The sequence below is a fragment of the Penaeus chinensis genome, chromosome 16 (assembly GCF_019202785.1).
Source record: "Penaeus chinensis breed Huanghai No. 1 chromosome 16, ASM1920278v2, whole genome shotgun sequence".
Taxonomy (NCBI): Eukaryota; Metazoa; Arthropoda; class Malacostraca; order Decapoda; family Penaeidae; genus Penaeus; species Penaeus chinensis.
This window is the reverse complement of record NC_061834.1, coordinates 18885748-18900747: the sequence shown is the minus strand read 5'-3', so window position 1 is coordinate 18900747 and position 15000 is coordinate 18885748. Positions and strand designations below refer to the sequence as shown.

Here is a 15000-nt window from a genome sequence, read left to right as displayed (position 1 = left end):
AAGAAGTAATATTGTGAAATCAGAGGTGTTTTATGAGTTTTTTTTTAAATCAAACATGATTATAACGAACAATGTTAAGTATTCTATCACTTTCAGGTATGATGTATAATCAAAGTACATATGGTACATACATCAAAACTACATCCATCCTGTCACATATTTGATGTGAATGAACTGCATACTAATAATATCTTATAATCTGCTTCAACAGATATTCGTATTGCAATCAGTGACAAATATGTGAAGTTCCATGAGGATGCTGAGGCTGTAAATAATGAACATGAGAGCCTTGAGAAGCTCCTTAAAGAAGCACACGGAGAGGATATTGTTCCTCAAGTTGAAGCTAAATGGGAACAAGTGCAGAAGTTGTATCTTGATCTTTGCAACAATGGAAAAGCTTTTTGTCAAGATGTTAAGAATGTGAGTAGCAGAATTTTCAACCTTACTGTTGATATTGGAAGAGGATATATAAATTGTGTGACCTAAATTTGTACTGAAATTATTATATATATAGAAATATATATATGTGTGTGTGTGTGTGTGTGTGTGTGTGTGTGTGTGTGTGTGTGTGTGTGTGTGTGTGTGTGTGTGTGTGTGTGTGTGTGTGTGTGTGTGTGTGTGTATGTGTGTGTGTGCGCATATGAGTGTGTGTGTGTGTGTGTGTGTGTGTGTGTGTGTGTGTGTGTGTGTGTGTGTGTGTGTGTGTGTGTGTGTGTGTGTGTGTGTGTGTGTGTGTGTGTGTGCGCGCGCGCGCGTATGAGTGTGTGTGTGTGTGTGTGTGTGTGTGTGTGTGTGTGTGTGTGTGTGTGTGTGTGTGTGTGTGTGTGTGTATATGTATGTGTGTGTGTGTGGGTGTGTGTGTGTGTGTGTGTGTGTGTGTGTGTGTGTGTGTGTGTGTGTGTGTGTGTGTGTGTGTGTGTGTGTGTGTGTGTGTGTGTGTGTGTGTGTGTGTGTGTGTGTGTGTCTGTCTATCTATCAATATATAGGCACATATATATACACACACATACATATACATGTACATGTACATGTACATACATACACACACATACACATACACATACACATACACATACACATACACATACACATACATACATATACATACATATACATACATATACATACATATATATACATATACATACATATACATACATATACATACACATACAAATACACATGCACATACTCATTCAGATACGTACATGCACACGCACCCCCACCCGCATGCTCACACTCACACACATGCACATGTGCACGCACATGCACAAGCAGATATTCATTCTCATTCATACCTTTTCTATATTTGTTTCAAATGACATTGTTTATATATTCAGTTATAAATAATTTGTATAACTTCATATCTCCCTAATACAGGTTGAAGATCCCTTCTTGGATACAAATCGGGCTGTGTTATGTGTAGAGAATATTTTGGAGCAACTTGGCAAGAGGCGTCTTGTCATTACTGACTTGCATTCACACTTCCATATGAAGATCACCACAACTAAAGAGATGTTGATATTATGGAACACTTATAGAGATAATGTCATAAAGGTTAGTAGTTTTCCTTGTCTATGGTTGATATCACTCCTTGTTGGATGTTATTCTGATATAGAAAAAAATCTCCAAGAAATGCCAGTGAATTCAGCATTCAGTTTACAAATACCAACTGCCTTTTCTTTTTCAGATGCAATCAGAAATGTCTAGTATGGAGACAGACTTTTGTCCATTATTAAGAGGAGATCCAGCTGACCCAGAGGATATAGCCAGTACTCTTGAACAGAGGTTGAGTGTTTATGTGTCAGCTGTGAAGAAAACTCAGGAGGATATTCAGAATATGATGACAAGAGCAGAAGTTATGTCATATAAAGGTAACAGTATTAGATGTTCATTGTCTTTTTTTAATGATGAGAATATTGATCCCATTGCAGGCAACAGATCAGATGGAAGTAACATATAAAATAAAAGGATATTCTTAAAAAGTGGAATAAATCAAAGTGCGAATTATTTTTATAATGAATCAGCAAAAAACTGAATGCATATGTAAAATATGTAAAATACTCAATGGACATTTAGCATAGCACTGTATTTTGCATGAAACAGTATCATATTAGAGAAGCTATTGTATTTGTGGATTTCTCTGAAGAAAGCATTTTTTACAGGTGATCAAGGAGGTCAGCGAGATGAAGTTATTGGAGCCCTTCTGCAACTCTATCAGAATCTGCAGAACAAAGCCACTGAATACCAAATCTTGGGGCACATGCTAATCCAGTGGTGCAGAAATATAGCTGAGGTTAGATGTTTCCTGAATTTGTGTTATGAGGCTTAAACAGATCATTTTGTTATGAATGTATAATATATCAATTTTACTACCTATAGTATATTAAATTTGTTATGTTCATATACAGATTCACCGATCTTGTGACAAACTGGAGTCACAATTTGGTAATGTCAGTCTTGATATTGGAGGTATAGAAGGTCAGCTTTTGGAACATGAGGCTTCCAAACAAGCTGTTCTGGAATTGCTCAAATTTGCTCAAAATGAATCAGCAAGTATTGTGACCAAGATCAAGGAACAGGTGTGTGATTTCAGTATTAAGGGTACTGTTTTCATGTTATTGATTTAATATTTCTATAAATTCTTATATTTCATAAAATATGTGAAATTATGTTTTCAACATTATGCATTGTAACTGTAAAAAATATTGTGTCTATTTTTTAGTGTCCCCCTGATGCTGGAGCAAAGGATATTGGCATGATCAATGAAATGTTGGAAAGACGTGGCAGAGTCTTTGAAACTGTATGGTCCCATCATCAACAAATGCTTGAAAGGCAACTCAAGCGTTCACAATATCATGTAGATTTACAGGTTTGTAAATGATGCACCTTTTTATTAGGGATTGTATGGTATTGCACTACTGCATTGCAATAGTTCATGCTATAATGATATATTCTGTGTAATCTGATTGAAAAAAAATATTACAGGTTATCAGCGACCAGCTTCGTGATTTAAGTGAACAGCTAGGTCGCATGCGAGGTCATTATGGTGATTCCTTGGCTGCTGCCAAGAACATGCAGACTGCATTCACACAGTTTAAGATCACTGTTGATGTAAGTTAATCTTGATATGGAAGGATATATGTACACATAAGTAGCCTTTGAGTATGAAAGAGAAATTTAAGGATTAATAAACACTACTCATCTTTCACTTTGATTTAATCTTCATCTCCAGATGCTACAAAGACGTATCCAAACATTTGTAAGCACAGCTGTTAAAATGCTTGGACAAGAGGATGATTCAGGTGAAGTACAACAAGAACTTGCTGAGTTGGAGAAGAAATGGTCTACCTTCCAGAGGCAGGTTGGGGAGTCAGAGAAGTCTATTGAACTGTCTATTGACTTCTTCAAACTTGTTGAGGAGGTAAGATGTGTTTTTAAATAAATTGCTAGGTATGAGAAAGACTAAGTATTTGAAAGATATTATATACTGTTAGGGAAATTATTTTTATGTTGCTGATTTATTGGTTTTATTATGCTTCAGACCTCTCACTTTCATCTTATTTCTTCTTTTAGGCTGAAGATTGGTTTAAGGATGGAAGTAAACTCCTGGTAACTGTAGCTGGTGAATCATCTAACATCCAAAACCCAGATCAGGCTCAGAAACTCAGGAAACGTATTGAGCACTTCCTACATCCAGGAGAGCAAGCTCAGGCAGAGAGAATTACAAAGATATCCTCACTTGCCCTTCAACTGTATGGTTCATCTGCTCCCAGACAGGTACTTCTTTAAAGTAGTCTTATAAAAATCTATTTAATGTGAAGGTTACAGATTGTTTGAGACATTACTTGTACAATATTTGGGAAAGTATATGCATATTGGAAGTTTTATATACCAAATGAATATATATATATATATTTTTTTTTTCCCCTTTTAGATTGAAGTTGTATCTCACCAGAATACACACATGCTTGAAAGCTTTAATGTCATCAACCGTAACCTTGAAATGCTGATTATAAACCTGAAAAGTGCAGAAGATCTCAGAGAAAAGCAGAAGAAGGTGGGTTTTATTTTTAGTTGCACATAAAAACAAATGATATCCACTTTTGCCATGATACTGGCTAGTATTTTTTTTATATTAATCTTATACATATTTATAGGAAAAGGAAGAACTTGCAGCTTCACTCACAGCTGCACAGGCTGAAGCTGAGGCTGCAAGATTGAGAGCAGCAGCAGCAGAAGAAGCTAGAAGGGCTGCAGAAGAGGTGGCAAGAACCATGGCAATACCTGTAGAGCCTATTGTTCCAGAAAGGGTAAGATTTTGGATTTCATACATGTATATACTGTATGATAGATGTATATAGATATAAATATATACATATATACATGCATGTCTATCTATCTGTCTATCTATATATCTATATCTATATCTATATCTATATTTATATTTATATCTATATCTATATCTATATCTATATCTGTATCTGTATCTGTATCTATATCTATATCTATATCTATATCTATATCTATATCTATATCTATATCTATAATCTCTCTCTCTCTCTCTCTCTCTCTCTCTCTCTCTCTCACTCTCTCTCTCTCTCTCTCTCTCTCTCTCTCTCTCTCTCTCTCTCTCTCTCTCTCTCTCTCTCTCTCTCTCTCTCTCCTCTCTCTCTCCTCTCTCTCTCTATCTCTCTCTCTCTCTCTCTCTCTCTCTCTCTCTCTCTCTCTCTCTCTCTCTCTCTCATACACACACACACATACACACTCACACACACACACACACACACACACACACACACACACACACACACACACACACACACACACACACTCACACACATAACACACACACACACAACACACACACACACACACACACACACACACACACACACACACACACACACACACACACACACACACACACACACACACACACACACACACACGTACACACACACACGTACACAGACACACACACACACACGTACACACACACACACACACACACACACACACACACACACACACACACACACACACACACACACACACACACACACACACACTTAGGACTTAGGACTGAAGCTTTCTCTTTCATCAGGTTGAGATTGAGATCCAGACAGAAGCCATCCCTCTGCCACCTGAGGAGCCCCAGAAGCCTGAGGAAACACCACCTGCCAAGAAGGCCAAGCTGATTGATGATGAGCCACAGCACATGCCTCCAGTCTTCATGACACCGCTTGTGGGGGCCACAGTCTCGGAGGGAGTCAAATTCTCCTTTGAGTGCAGGTATGGGATTTTGGGTTTCGTACAGAATGTGTCATTACAGAATGTTAAGAATATAAAGTGCAAAGTTTGAATTACATTACTCAGATGATTCTGGTATTATGATTGTGAAGATGAATTCACAGAAAATATAAAATACTAGTTGTGATGCAGTGTATGGTTGTAAATGAAATTGTAAATATAATTGATTTCCATTTTATTTTTGGTTCTCTCCTGCTGAATGATATGGTATGATGTTATAGAAAAAGCTAAAAAGTGTCTTATTATATTAGTGCAATGGTCTACACTATATTATAGTATATATTTCATGACATCATATTATATTCAATCAAATTTATTATATCTAAAACAGTTTGATTATCCATTACTAGGAATAAAAACAGCTAAATATTTTAAATGTCTTTTTGATACAGGGTTATTGGATTCCCAATGCCTGAGGTTGAGTGGCTCAAGGACAACATGAGTATCTCTGGAAACCCAGATTATAAAACAAGCTTTGAAGAAGGTGTATGTACCCTTACTATTGAAGAAACATTCACTGAGGACTCTGCCCTTTTCACATGCAAGGCAGTTAATGCTGCTGGTATGGCAGAAACTTCTGCAACACTCACTGTTAAGGGTGAGTGTTTCTTTCAGGATTCTTATCTTTGTAATATTTTTGTGTATTAATGTTTATGTATGTGTACATGAATATGAATGCACAGTAATAAATATGTGTATGAAATTTTATTTAACAGAAGCAGAAGCAGTGGAGGTGATGGCACCACCATTATTCACAAAGAGACTTGTAGATTCAGCAGCTGAAGAAGGCTCTTCATATCAGCTTGAGGCAACAGTAGAAGGTCATCCACTCCCAGTTGTTTCTTGGTCAAAAGATGGAAAATGTGTGGATGAATCTCCAGATTATGTCATTACCTTCAACAACGGTGAATGTATGCTCAGATTTGAGGAAGTCTTTGTGGAGGATCAGGCTGAGTACCAATGCAAAGCTACCAATGATCTGGGTGAAGATATTACTAAAGCCAGGCTTACTGTCACAGGTATATTTCTCCCTTTCACCCTCACAGTTCAATTTATACATTATAATAGTTTTCTTGTTACAGTCTGTGTAATAATAACATAATGAAAATTTTGTCAGTTTATGCATATATTTCCCTCTCATACAGCGGTGGAACTCTCTGAACGGCCAAAATTCACAATGTTCTTGAGCAATGTGATGGCAAGAGCTGGACAGAAGTTTAAATTGGAATGCCAAGTTACAGGGAACCCAACTCCTACTATCACCTGGTTCCACAACAATAAACCAGTCAAGGAAACACCAGACTGTAGGGTAAGAACATTGGTAGTTTAATTGTAATTAACCAGGAATATTTCTTAGTTTGTTGCAGATATCATTTATGTATAATAAAGAATTCAGCGTCAGTATTTACATAATTACTGATCTATTTACCTTTTTTCAGTTGACATTTGATGGTCAAACAGCCACTTTAGTGATGTCTGAAGCCTTCCCTAAGAATGCTGGCACTTATACTGTTGTGGCAAAGAACTCTGCTGGAGAAGCTCAGTGTTCAGCAAATGTGTCTGTAAAGGTAATATTCTCATTCTGCCAAGCAGGAAATTTAGATCCTTTAGAAAAATCCATGTTCTTTCCTGAAAAACTGTATATTTATATATAGTTCTCTTTCTTTAACTTATACTTTCTTTTTTTCATGCAAACCATGTTCATGTGTAGAGGCATTTACACATTATGGTAAAATTTTCTTTTTGACCTATGAATCATCAGAAAATTCAAATAGCATTATTGTTTGAAAAATTATCTGAAGTATATTGATTAATAAAATCATGATAACTTTACCAACAAGGTTTCTAAACCTTGTATTGATATATCAATATCATAAAGGTGTAACTCAGCATCAGAATAATTGCGCATAATTTTACAGGGTCGCATTCCAACTGAGACAAGTGACTCTGAGGTGGCATCAGACATAGATGCAGAACCAGTAAAGCCTTCAGTACAACTTCCCTTGAAAGATACCAGTATACAAGAAGGGAGGCCAGCCCGTCTTGACTGTGTTATTGTTGGTCAGCCTGAGCCAGAGGTAAAACATTGATGCACTCATAATTTCAGTTAATCTAATTTCTTGTAAACCCTGATATAGTTTGTGATGTATTTCTTTAATTGACAGTAATACTGATATAGTATTGGGTTTGTGTTGAATACGAAGAACTATTTAAATTTCTGTGTCATTTATATAAATATGTTACATATTTATTTACTTACAATAGGTTATTTGGTACCATGATGACAAGCCAGTTAAGGAGTCCAATGACTTCAAGTTGCTGTTTCATGGTGATCGTTGTTCCTTGATAATACAAGAAGCATTCTTGGAGGATGCGGGCATATACAGGGTAGTAGCAATGAACTCTGCTGGTGAAGCATCAACTGCATGTTTTCTAAATGTAGAACGTGAGTATTTGTTTTTTTATAATTTACATTATTCAGAAATGTTATTTTCCTTTTATATGGTTTATACATTTGTTACACCTGTTTGATAAATATATTTTTTCTACTATGATCCCCAACACATATCTGAAGCTGTACTTGTGATGAATATGTTAACATGATATTTAACAACTACATATTATAGTTATCAAATTGAGCTTAGTGTCTATAAGTTAAAAATATCATTATAGTATATATCTTAAAAACATAGTGAAGTATTTCTACATAGATCTGTAATACAGCTCCTTTCAGTACCTTGAGTTTACCAAGATCATGCTTCTTTCCAATCCGTATAGAATTGTTCATTTTAGATTGCATTATTTTCTGTGTGTTTTACTGTTACACCTATTCAACTCTGATCACATGGTTCCTTCATTGTTACATATGATATTCAATAACAGCATGTTAAATGGTGTGTTTGACAGCTGTTCCTGAACTGGCACCCCCATCTGAACCAGAAGCTCCCACTGTGGCACCACGTTTCTCTCAGCTGTTAACAGACAGTCATGTCACAGAAGGAAAGCCAATCACTCTTCGTGCTTCAGTGACTGGCGAACCTGCTCCTACTATAGCATGGTTTAAGGATGGTGTGCCACTTCTTCCTGATAATGAGTTCCAGGTAATTTGCAGGGCATGTGATTCATTATGAATATCAAATATATTTCTTATATTGCATTTCTTAACAGATTCTTTGAATTTTTTAAGTAAAAAAATATATATTGCTGTGAAAATACATGCTTATCTTATGATATTTTGATAGTATGTCTCTACCTTAAATTAATTTTTTCTATGTTCCCTAGATCCAGGAGAATCCAGATGGTAGTCTCATTGTTCATATTAATGCTGCAACACTTGACCACACTGGACAGTATGAAATAGTTGCATCCAATGCAGCAGGGACAGCAAAGTGTGTGGCTTATCTGAGCATAGAACCTCGTCTCCCAACACCTCCACCTCCAGAGCACCAGGAACCTCCTGTCTTTACCAAACTTATTCAAGATGTGACAGTGACATCTGGTAACGGTGTCATATTTGAAGCTGATGTCACAGGGGTCCCGAAGCCTACGGTGAGTGGTCAGGAATTTATCAAAGATGTTTGTGATTTCAGGTCAGAAAATGATGATTGTGTCAATGGGGTACTGAATGACAGAGTGCAGGCATGTCACATATTTGAAGGCTCATCTGAAGTTGGAAATTATGAAGCATTAAATAACTTAAAGTTACTAAAGGATGATACAACTAGTACAGCTACAAGTATGATAGCAAATGGAGGAAGAGAACATAATGTTAATGCACAAGATAAAGAGTTGGATTACATATCAGAAGATCTGTCTGAGATCGGAAGTTCTGAAGCTTCAGATACTTGTAAGTTTGACAAGGATGATACAAATCCTACTACCACAAGTATCATGACAAAAGATGAATATATGAATATGGTATCCAAGTTTTGCAAATTACAGTGTACTTCATCATTTGAAGAAAATAACAATGTACCAAATATTGAGGATCATGAAGACAATAGGTCACCAAACATCGATAACAGCAGTAGTGAATCTTTGAAAGAAGCTGATCAACCAGGTAATTTCCATGACCTAAGAATACTAGACTTTGAATCATATTCACGCTTTATGATGGAGAACATTGTCGTGTATGGTTCATTAGAGGATTCAGATGCATGTGGAGAAGGTCAGTCTTATGACCAGCTGCAGAAATTTGATGATATAAGTGTTATGAACTCTGAAGTTTATTCTGATTTTCTCAAATCACATTTTGTATCAGATACAGAGCAAGGTGAACCACCTGACAATGTATGCTTGAATAGGGATAGTGATAAATTGGATGGTGAAATGGAGATAGAAAAAGAAGAGAAGCCTCATACAGATGAATGTTTATCTGTATCTTCTGATAGTGAGGAAGGCATCAACCTCCAACCAGCAAAGTTTTTAGATACTGGCATAGAGGAAGACATTCAGCCTGTTAAGCTTGTTGATCTTTGGGATCTGATTAAGGACAGACTGCCAGATTCTAAAAGGCAGGAAGATGATAGTTACCCTAAAAGGCAGAGAATCTTTTCATTTGAGGATGAAACTGAATATAATAGAAAGTCAGTTTCTCAGAGTTCTGATGGAGAATTGGAATCAGGGTATTTCTCTGGTAATTTTTCTAATGCTTCAGGTCCTGAGTCACTTGACTCGGGTGCATCAAAGAGGAGCAGTTACTCCTTGCCGTCAGAAGAAACATCTAAACGAAGCAGCACTTGCGAAGATCAAATCATTAGTCATATTAACCAGAGGAAAGGTGTAGATGAAGAGACCCCAGCTGATATCCTATTCAAAAGTAAATATAAAGAAGATCCTGTCAAGGCTCCAAATCAAAATTCAGAGCCAATGAGACCATATTTGAGTACAAAAGATAGCAGTCTTATTACAGAAAAAGCAGCACAAACAAGTTCTATAGATTTTTCAGTATGCAGACATAATTCACGTGATAAAACAAAGTGGCTGTCAGGTTATGTGTCAGATACAGAATCCTCTTCTGATTCAGATAATCCAATATATGTTTTATACAGTGATAAGTATGAAGATGCTAAAACATCAGGTATTGATATATATACAGAACTACAGAGTATAAGAACATGCTATGGGGCAATGACACCTATTGTAGAGGCAGAAGAAGAGATTCCCCATGATGAAAAATCCAAAATTATTGACTATGATGAGAGAGGAAAGACAGATACTGAAAAACTTTTTTCTTCAGAAATGAATTCCTTTGATCTCGAAAGATGTTGTAGTGGTCTGTCTGTCATTTCAGAAGAAGGTTCTCTATCTGATTATAGTGAAATACAGAAACATTATACAGTTACAAAGTCAGTAGGTGTAAATACAATTTTAACCGCAAGTGATGTACAATGGCCTATTCAAAATATTGGAACAAATCTGGACAACTCTGCTGACATAAATCTTTCTGTGAAAAGTGATGCAGAGAAACAAATTGAAAGAAAGGCAAGAAGAGCATCACGCCTTGCAAAATTACGAGAACTTACTAAGATACTAAAAACTCCATCCAAAATTTCAGTGTGCAGTAAGCAAATTGATACAGACAACAAACAAGATGGAAGTTCACAGTCATTCTGTTCAAACCCCACTGCTCATGATGAAGTAAACATAAAAGATATTAAAGTTACAACAGAGTTCCTTAACTGTTCCTTGTTGAAAAGTTTTGAAACACTTCCACAAAAATCAGAGCCAGATTCAAAAATGAAAGGGTTTTCATCAGACCCAAATAAAGCCTTCATGTTAATGATCAAAACAAAGGAAAGCTTGTCCCAGCTTGAGATCAAGCGCATTATTGTTGAGAAGTTGAGAGCAGTATTGGAAGCTGGACAGTCACTGATCAGAGCCTATGTATTACCATTTACGCATGCTATTTTCTTGGATTTTAGCAACCCTTCTGTTATACAGCATGGTTTGGCTCCGTTAACACAAGATATATTACCTAATATGGTATTTGAAGTGTGTCTTCATGCTACTAGAGGTCAGGGAACCATATTAGATGGTGAATGTACAGATCCTAATACACCTGGCATAATTCAAGCTGGATATTATTTGATTTATGTCTTGTATTACAAAGACGAAGATAGGACATAGGACTTTCATAAGTTTTCACTAGCTAGTCGGGTAATTTAGGAAAATATTGAATTAAATTTGTATATTTTCCTTTAATCTATTCAGAAAATCAGTAGAATGAAAGATGATGATCTAGATTTGACTTGTACAAATCAAATTGTCAGCCTGTTATGCAGTGATAGGCTACAGTGTTCTTTACATGTAGTAGTGACCAACAATAATGTTAGCAAACATTGTTGTAGAATAGAACGCTGTTTGTGGATAATAATAAAATTAGTAGTAATTTTCCTTCTTTTATGGCCATGAATGGACCTCTTTTCAAAACAAAACAAGATATTGCAAATAATACAACAGTACAATTATGTAAACGAAAAGGAGGATTAAGATTACCTTGTACCATAAGAATGTTTCATGGCTTTCTTAGTATTTTTTAATGTCAAAGTCACCAAAAAAATCAACTGTACTTTTAAGAGCAACAAAGTAAGGTAAATATCAAATAAAACAAGTAAGCATATCCTTCATTTTATATTAAAACAAATACTGTAACAATTATACTTAAACCTAGTTACAAAAAATAAGTACAGTAGTTAATGACAATATATAAAACATGTCAATAAAAACTCCAGAAATTGTTAAGTAAATCTTTGATAAAATAAATGCCTTAAAAAAAGCTGTAAAGCTCATGCAGAATCCATGAACATCACTGTTAATGAATGCATAAAATGCATATCTCCCTCAGCCAAATATCACTTACATACAGTATTCATAGGACTCTCACTGGAATACATAATATATTTAAGTACTTATGAATGTAAACACAATTTATAAGACTGAATATACAATGGGGGCACCACAGTATCCTTAGTATAAAATTATGATGTCAGTGTTGCTTGTAATAACTCCTGAGATAAATAGCAGAAACCTTAGAAGACAATAAACACATGTGTTTAAAAAGTAAATAATGCTAACAGTAATCATGTGTAGTATACTCAATGAAAGGCTGATGTTAACATTATGATACTCATATTAATGTTCTCCTAGGTATACTGGACACTGAATGACTGCCATCTCACTGGTCAAGAATATTTGCATGGACAACTGCAGTATCTTATTGGCAACCGAGGAAGTGTCCATTCTCTGGAGTTACCTACAACATCCAAACTTCAAGCAGGTATCATCACTATTGTTGCCGAAAATGCTGCAGGAAAAGCAGTATCTGCGGCAACTCTTAAAATTCTAGGTGAGTATACACACTTTTACATGTGTTATTAATCCTGTTATCACATCCTATAAGTAACCATGCTAAGACTTTTTACATTTTATTCTAACCCCTAAGATACATATACCTTCTATTTAGGCATGCTCAGTTAAGAGACAGAGCAAAGAATACCAGTGATCCCATAGGATACTGGAAAATGATTTTGATGTTCACTAGTCACATTATGTACATTTTGACCTGAAAATTCAAAAAACATTACTAATATTTTGTGCAACTTAAATAGAAAAGATAGAGGTGATTGTTTTATGCACTGAAATGCAATAAATCTGTAAGAGGGTACATCCTATAAGGGTTGGATAATATTTGATATGAGATATGGATATAATATGATTTCTAATTAAAATAGACAATTTTTATACAAAGATACATAACTATTAGTGCATAATATCCTAATATATGAAACAAATACATGGATTGTTAAAATGCAGTAAGTTTCAGATTCCAGTCAACAGGGGTATAATAACTGCCCGATAATTATTTTGAGATATGTTACTTACTAGATCTAACTTTTAAAGTGAAACCTCTTGGAACTTAATATTGGTATTGTACAATTAGTCACCCAAAACAAAAAATGCACACATAACACATATCATTCCCAAATTCTATATTTGTCCAGTAATCATTACGTACTTTGTTTAGCCTATCTTATTAAAAAGCACCCTTTGTTATCTCTGTTTTTAAAATGATAATAAGTAGGAAGAGGATTCTCTACCTCAGAAGATGTACAATCTTTGTGAAGTCACAAAGTAACTATCATTTTGACAGTATTATATATAAGTATTCAATGGGAGAAATGTCATTTGAATTGCAAAATTACTTATATATAATTTTCATAGCATTCATGAGAGAGGTAAGTAATGAACCCTTCATAAAAAATAAGTTACATTATAGAAAAATATGATGCTTTACAGATTTGGCTATAGGAATTACTTTTCCATCATGGATATGTAATAGTAATATGAAATTTAATAATCTATGCATGAAGGTAGGGACAGTAAGTTATGTAGTTCTAATGATATTTTGTAATGTAGTGTCTAGTGAGAAGAGGGTTATGGCTCTATAATAAAGTGGTTAATTCAGATGGAAAGTTAAATATGCAAGACCAATTTATGGAAACTATGGTTGATTTCGCTTATGGGTATACACATGTTGAGGTAGTAAATAACTCTACAGTGATTTTAATTAAATATAAATTACCAATATTATGTAAGCACATATCTAAGCTATCACAGATTTGGTCCATAACTTGAAGGGAGCCTTATTCAGTTTTCAAGACCTGTCCTCATAAGGCCCTAATAATGTCATATCACTGTCACCTTTACTGGTATCACAATAAGTACATTAATTATTTTAATGCAGTAATATTTACTAAGAAAGTAAACCTTGGTCATGACAAATGATGATCATTGTCTAGAAGCTGATATCATCACTGCTGCCACACAGCCAAAACTCATCCAGGTGTCTGTAAGGAATTGTGCAACTCTACTGTTCCAAACATTCCTCCCCATGGAAGCTAAATTTTTGTTGAAATAAAGAGTAAGGGCAAGGCACTGAGCAGCGCCCGCCAAACCATATCTCGAGACATCCATTACGCCTTCATCCAGCATTTCATTCACAGCTAACATACCAGTGTGAAGGCAGATATGTTTCAAGGTGGATTTAGCTGAGGAGGACCTTGGGCGACAGAAAAGTTTATACTCATTGGCTGCAACCGAAACTGTGTGCTTGTTCAACACTTGAGTTAGGCTTTTCAAAATTTTATCTTTATCTCCTGCTAGAGTACTGTTCAAGCCTTTCACAAAGAGCACATAGACAGATTCGTCGTCTTCTCTATGGGGAATGCTACCGTTGTCTTTAGATTTTTCGTCATTGTCAAAACTCTCAGCTCTCTGAGAAGAACCTCTACGGTTTTGTAGGTGCGGGCGTAATTCAGAACTCGCGTGGCCTTCGTTTGGTTCTTGCAAGAGGTAGTCAAAACTTTGCAACTTATGCAAGCGCTTCAGCACGATCGGTTTGCGGTTGAACTGCTGCAGGCCTCCTGTAGCATCGCCGTTGAGGGAAGAAGAATTCAGGTGTATGATCTGCAAATGAATCTGAGGGACTGACAACTCCTCCCTCGGGATTTCTTCTATTTGGCAGGTTGCGGACGCCATGAGACTTGCCAGCTCGTTTGCTTAGTTTAGACGTCAGCACGCGTTTGGTGGCAAGCCATTAGACACTACCCTTTTGTTACAAAAAGACAGTGCTTCGCTTATTCTTTTTTGTTTGTTTTAACGTGCGCACTCGATAACTTGCACTGA

At 35.8% G+C, this 15000-nt stretch overlaps 2 protein-coding genes across 2 annotated transcripts in view; one reads left to right on the top strand and one right to left on the bottom strand.

The window, feature by feature from the left end:
* The window catches only part of LOC125033189 (titin-like), a 249636-nt gene that overhangs the window by 5880 nt on the left and 228756 nt on the right, over window positions 1–15000 (top strand). Inside the window, 21 exon segments of the mRNA XM_047624561.1 lie at window positions 212–420; window positions 1381–1557; window positions 1691–1874; window positions 2166–2296; window positions 2412–2582; window positions 2726–2872; window positions 2989–3114; window positions 3236–3424; window positions 3577–3780; window positions 3938–4060; window positions 4161–4313; window positions 5108–5295; window positions 5706–5911; window positions 6030–6332; window positions 6459–6622; window positions 6753–6881; window positions 7233–7391; window positions 7579–7759; window positions 8221–8414; window positions 8596–8862; window positions 12463–12661. Of these exon segments, the coding sequence (XP_047480517.1) occupies window positions 212–420; window positions 1381–1557; window positions 1691–1874; window positions 2166–2296; window positions 2412–2582; window positions 2726–2872; window positions 2989–3114; window positions 3236–3424; window positions 3577–3780; window positions 3938–4060; window positions 4161–4313; window positions 5108–5295; window positions 5706–5911; window positions 6030–6332; window positions 6459–6622; window positions 6753–6881; window positions 7233–7391; window positions 7579–7759; window positions 8221–8414; window positions 8596–8862; window positions 12463–12661 (3804 nt within the window).
* Window positions 12668–15000, bottom strand: part of LOC125033193 — a 4375-nt gene continuing 2042 nt past the window's right edge. Inside the window, exon 2 of the mRNA XM_047624564.1 lies at window positions 12668–15000. This exon is cut by the window's right edge and continues 439 nt beyond it. Within this exon, the coding sequence (XP_047480520.1) occupies window positions 14104–14853 (750 nt within the window). The 5' untranslated portion in view covers window positions 14854–15000 and the 3' untranslated portion in view covers window positions 12668–14103.